Source organism: Prunus mume, linkage group LG4 (genome assembly GCF_029339155.1).
Source record: "Prunus mume cultivar Tortuosa linkage group LG4, ASM2933915v1, whole genome shotgun sequence".
Taxonomy (NCBI): Eukaryota; Viridiplantae; Streptophyta; class Magnoliopsida; order Rosales; family Rosaceae; genus Prunus; species Prunus mume.
Window position 1 is genome coordinate 14,389,931 of NC_142701.1, and position 6,000 is coordinate 14,395,930.

The window sequence follows — 6,000 nt, forward strand, 5'->3', positions numbered from 1 at the left end:
TTGTATTTCATTCTCCAAAAGGAGGTATTTAATACAAGAATGTAACCCTAGTATGGTCAAACTTGGAAACAAGATAAAATAAAAATTACCCAATATCTGTACAAAAGGAAAGAAATAGAGTCCTAATATACTATGAAATAAATATCCTAATTAGACTAGGATCTCGCAAAAAAAAACTTGCTTTTTATTTTTTACAGAAATGTGGGGATATTATGCCACCTACAATTTTTCAGTAAATTTGGATATTGTTACCAAGCACCGCTGGCCATGACTTTTTCCAGTGTGTGGACATGGTACATTAAACATTGTATTTCAATAATCAAAACCATCTAGTTTTTAGATATTCCTACAAAATTAATCTCTGCAAATCATCACTTGAATCCGAAATCATTTAACCATTCAATTAGATGGTTGTTATTATAGTCTTTTCTTGAAATACCGCGTTAGTCTATTTTGTTTGTCCCAATTAGATGTCTTAATTTTCAATTTGCCTCATTTTTGCAAGGATGATTTATGAATGAACACTTGAAAAATAGACAGTTTGGAACGTGAAAAAAAAATTTGTACAGAACCCTAAAAGGTGTCCCTCGAATAAAATTATTTTAGGAATCCCTAGATAAATGGGGATATATATAGGGAGCAGATCCGTGACACTATATTTTTGACACAAGTCTTGCCACAAATTTTCAACCATTAGATTATAATGGATTGAATGGTTGAGATTATGTTTCATTAATTACTTAAATTAAATTAAATCTCTAATGCCAAGTAAATTTTATTTTTATTTATTAGTTATGATAACCATGTTTGCTTTCACTTGTTGGTTTCTTTGGAAATGGAGGAACAAAAATATTTTTGATCAGGGGTTCGTGTTTCCCAACAACCCTAGACTCATCATTCTTATGGCTGCTGTAGATTGGACACAAGCCAATATTGAAAAAACTAGAAAACCCACCCGCTCTCTCACTGCGCTCTCTTGGCAATATCCGAATGAAGGAGTGATTAAAATCAATACTGACTGGTGCAGAAAAGGTGAGGATGGACGCATTGCTGCTGGGGGTGTACTAAGAGATAGTTCTGGGTAGTGGATGAGAGGCTTTGCTGTCAATCTTGGTGTAGGACAAGTCTTGGAAGCTGAGTTATGAGGCATCTATCTTGGACTGAAACTTGCTTGGGATATAGGTTGCAGTGTAGTTGTGCTTGAGTCTGACTCAGTGACCGCGGTACACCTGCTTAACAAAAATGTGGAAGACCTTCACCCTCTTGCTACTATGTTGTGGGGATGCAAGGACTATATAAACAAAAACTGGGTTTATTATATTCATCATGTATATCGTGAGTGCAACATGGTAGCCGATAAACTAGCTGAATTGGGTTCATGTCTTGAGTTGGGTTTGTCAACTTTTCAGGACCCTCCTGATAGTATTAGGTCCTTTCTGAGTGAAGATCTACTTGGACTCTGTAGGCCTTGATGAGTCGATTTTATATTATATATTTAACCCTATTCTTAGTATATTTTGGTTAATATTTTGGAAGAATTTTGATACGTTGAATTATATTTTCAATATAGGACTTTCGACTCTCTCTGGAGCAGAATATAATCAAATGGACGAATTTTGGAGTAATTCCAGTTGGAGGACGTACGTGAGTCACTTAGCTTGATCGTATCAAAATATCAGACTTTTACACTAAGCGATGATTTCCTGGTGAATAAATGAAGGAGCGATGTGCAGTGCTGGAATAGTGACGTTTTGGGCTTATATTGCGTTTTTGGAGCCCAAGATGACCTCGGATGGGTTTGTGGCCTTCTGGAGAAGTGTTCGGAATATTTTTATCTTTAAAACGAGCTATCTTGGGCCAGATTTGGAGGAGATTTGAGACCAAAACGTGGCTGGGCAGATTTGGGCAGATTCTCCTAATCCAATTTGGACTTTATTTCCTAGTCTTATTTTATTTTAACTTAATTTCCTTGTGGGGATTGGGTAGCTAGGTTTTAGGAGGTATTTAAGCTTCTTTTCACTGCAATTTAGCGGGCTCCTTTTAGAACTTCTTTTTGGCTTTTGAAGCAATTGCTAGGGTTTTGGATTTTCGCTACTTTGAGGTGTTTTCATTCTTACTCATTCGAATTATATTTTCTTGGATTTCAATTATGATTATGTGTAACTAATTCCCTTTGCTAGGGCGAGGCCGTAAGCCTTAGCATGAATATGTAGTTTTATTAATTTGCTTATGAATGGATGCATGTTTGCTTTGAATTATTAATCACTGTGTTTAAAACTATCTATCTATTTTAATGATTGATCACCATTAGGATATGTAGACAAGTAATTTGATGCAATTTCTGTTGGAACATCACCCTGAAATTGAGGAGGGCTTCTTGTGATTAGTAATTGTAAGTTCACTTAAGGCGAACATCACGCTCTTAAGGGTTGCATGGTTTTTCAAAGGGTTTTCACAAAGCTTAATGAGTCTTGCATGTTTATATTTGATCTGAACATCACAGACGGATTGCATGTTAGATATACGTTTTCGCTTGAACATCACAAGGAAAATATGCATTAGGAAAACCTAACCTTCAAAGCATATATGTGGAAATTCATAAGTAATTGATAGAATTGCATAGGATTGCGACGGTGTTGGCTAAGCCCTAGTTTTCTCTAAATTGTTAGTCTTTAAAAAGAAATTGTTTTTCTTCTTTGCTGTTATTATTTCCCAACTTTCATATTTCTTTTACTGTTAGTTTAATCTTTTCAAATTCATAAACTTCAAATCTTTGATAAAATCTATTTTATTTATTAATTAAGAGTTAGTTTAATTACAGATTAGTCAAACAATCTTTGGGGACAACGACCTTGCATGAGCATTTATACTACAATTACCTTGTATTCTTGCAAGTATTTTCAGTGATTTTAACCCTGTTTGCGCAGGTACTAAAAATCCTATTAAGAAATTGGCGCCGTTGCCGGGGATTGTTTTAACTAATTTGTTTTTATCATATTCTTAGTTGATTTTGTTTACACTTTTTCTGTTTTTATTTATTTATTTATATTTTTTTAATTTTCGTCAAAATATTAATATTAAAAAAAAAAAAATTGAACATTGCTTTGATTCTGCAAACTGCATGGTCCGACAAGATCAGGAACTTCACATCTTATACAGTTTGATCCGAACCAGAGCGCACTCTGCATAGACAACGAAGAGAAGTTAATTGGGCCAGGACCTGTTCACTCAGGCACTTTTTGCAGAATTTGTTTGTAGACGAGGGTAACATGGCGTTAGAATTACCTGCAGCAGGTAGACCACTCAGAGAGTCATTGGCAGCCCATGCCACTGATGTTCCTAATTGCATAGTCTATCCGGCCCAGGAAGAGGGTGATTCGTTCGAGATCAAGCACCACATGCTTGAGATTTTGCCAACATTCCGTGGGCTGCCCAATGAAGATGCGAACATACATATTGCAAAATTTATTGTGGGTTGCAAGAATATTTTGATTAGGGGTTTTTCTGCTGAAGCTATCAAGTTACGTCTTTTTCCTTTCACTTTGAAAGACAAGGCAGAAACTTGGTTATTTACTCTACCAGCTAATAGCATTACTACTTGGCAGCAGTTACACACAAAATTCCTGAACAAATATTATCCAGCATCCAAGACATTGAATTACAAGAGAGAGATTTTGACATTTACACAGAAGCCTAATGAAGAGTTTCATGAAGCATGGGAAAGATATACAGAGATGTACATAAAGTGTCCACATGTTAATATTGATTCAGATACACAGATGAATATTTTCTTTGATGGGCTTAATCCAACATCTAAGAGTCATGTGAATGCATCAGCTGGAGGATCGTTGTCAAATAAATCTGCACGAGAAGCATTTGAATTATTTGATATGATGGCTACAGAATCTCAACAATGGGCAGCAGAACATTCACAGAAAAGGGGAATTTTTGAGTTATCAGCAGGATCTCCTAACATGTCTGCACAAATGGCACAAATGGAGAAGAAAATTGATGCAAAGTTTGACATTATTCTACAACAAATGGCAAGTTCTACACAGCAGCCACCTGTAACAACAGTTTGCACTATCTGCAGCATGGTTACACACGACATAATGGGTTGCCCACATAGAGACTCCTACCCAGAGCTTGTTGAACAACATGTCAATATGATGAACAGCTATCAAAGGCCTAGGAATGATGCATATGCCAATCATTACAATCCAGGATGGAAGGATCATCCTAATTTCAAATGGGGTGACAATCAGAATAATGCAAAACCATTCCAAGCATGCCCAAAAACCTTTTGTTCCCTCCAAACCATCTCTGGATGATCAACTAGCTAAATTGGCAGCAACAACTCAATCATTCATCGAGGGTAACAATCAAAGATTTCAAAATGTTGAAGCATCAATTAAAAATTTGGAGCAACAATTTGGCCAGCTAGCTGCACAGATTTCAGACAGAGACAAAGGCAAATTTCCTAGTCAAACGATTCCTAATCCAAATGGACGTGAAGATTGCAATGTTATTCGGACTTTACGTTGTGGAAAAAGTTATGACAATCGTGAAAATAGCATTCAACAGGAGCAGCAAGCAGTGGAGGATAATATAGAAAATTTTGCAACAGCAAAACCTACCAAAATTGCAGAAAAACATAAACGGAAGATCCAGAAACTGTTCAAAACAAGTTCCTGAGCGTGTTTATGAGGCCCCAATTCCATATCCAGAACGTTTGAAGCCAAAAGCAAAAGATCAGCAACTCAAGGACTTTAGGTAGACATTATCCAATGTTCAAATCAACATTCCGTTACTGGATGCAATCAAGAAAATTCCATCATATGCCAAATTTTTGAAGGAAGTTTGCAGCAGCAAAAAGAAGCTTCTAGATTTGGAAAAAGTCATTTTGACAGAACAGTGCAGCGCAGTTTTGCTACACAAATTGCCGCCTAAGAAAAAAGATCCAGGGAGTTTTAATATTTCTTGCACTATTGGAAATTCTAATTTTAAAAGTGCTTTAATTGATTTGGGTGCAAGTATTAATTTGATGCCTTTTTCTGTTTTCCAGCGATTGGGGCAAGGAGATTTAAAGCCTACATCAATGATACTTCAACTAGCTGACCGTTCAATTACTTATCCAAGAGGTGTTATTGAAGATCTAATTATAAAAGTTGATAATCTTTATCTACCAGCAGATTTTGTGGTTCTAGACATGGATGAAGACATTCAAACACCTATTATTTTGGGGAGGCCGTTTATGGCCACTGCTAGGACTTTAATTGATGTGGAAGCTGGAACATTGACTCTAAGGGTTCAAGACCAATCTGTGGTATTTAATCTGTTTGAGACTACAAAACAGCCTACGGAACAGCAAGATTGCATGCGTATTGACATGATAGACAGTATGGTTCAAGACAGATTTTATGGCAGCTCAAAAACAGATCAGTTGCTACATGTTTTACAAGGGGAACTTGGGGCATATTCTGAAGATGAAGGTGTTCTTGAGTACATTCACGCATTGAACGGTCTGCCAACAGTATTGCCAAAGTTTAGACATGTTTACGAGAGTTTAGGGGAACCTAAACAGCCCCTTAAACCGTCCGCACAACAGCCACCAAAACTGGAGTCAAGCCTTTACTGAACATCTGAAATATGCATATTTAGGAGCTGCAGAGACGCTGCCAGTTATAATTGCAGCAGATTTAACACATACAGAGGAAGATAAATTGCTTCGTGTGTTGAGAAAATATCAAGATGCATTGGGATGGACAATTGCGGACATCAAGGGAATCAGCCCAGCACTATGTATGCACAGAATCTTAATGGAAGACGACGTGAAGCCAACAGTTGATGCTCAACGCCGCCTTAACCCAATTACGAAAGAAGTGGTCAGATCAGAGGTTATGAAATTACTTGATGCAGGTATGATTTATCCTATTTCTGACAGTAAATGGGTTAGCCCGACTCAAGTTGTGCCTAAGCGGACTGGTATTACAGTGGTGA

The 6,000-nt window shown here is 36.9% G+C and overlaps 1 protein-coding gene, 1 non-coding gene and 1 pseudogene across 2 annotated transcripts; 2 read left to right on the forward strand and 1 right to left on the reverse strand.

Moving 5' to 3' along the window:
• The first annotated feature begins 3,242 nt into the window (after positions 1–3,242).
• LOC148917968 (uncharacterized) lies at positions 3,243–4,695 on the forward strand (annotated as a pseudogene).
• On the reverse strand, positions 3,657–3,763 carry LOC148917969 (small nucleolar RNA R71). Its single transcript, XR_016126503.1, has one exon. It is a non-coding gene; the product is annotated as a small nucleolar RNA R71 (small nucleolar RNA).
• An 8-nt stretch (positions 4,696–4,703) lies between the features above and the next one.
• LOC148917970 (uncharacterized) lies at positions 4,704–5,638 on the forward strand. The gene is made up of 2 exons (XM_089050462.1): positions 4,704–4,730; positions 4,778–5,638. The coding sequence occupies exons 1-2, from the start codon at positions 4,704–4,706 to the stop codon at positions 5,636–5,638; spliced, it is 888 nt and encodes a 295-aa protein (XP_088906588.1).
• The last annotated feature ends 362 nt before the right edge of the window (positions 5,639–6,000 follow it).

Excerpts from the sequence above, each read along its gene's own strand:
- LOC148917970 (XM_089050462.1), top strand. The coding sequence starts at position 4,704 with ATGAGGCCCCAATTCCATATCCAGAAC. Across the intron at positions 4,731-4,777 it reads CCCAATTCCATATCCAGAAC|ACATTATCCAATGTTCAAAT; the intron begins GTTTGAAGCCAA and ends GACTTTAGGTAG.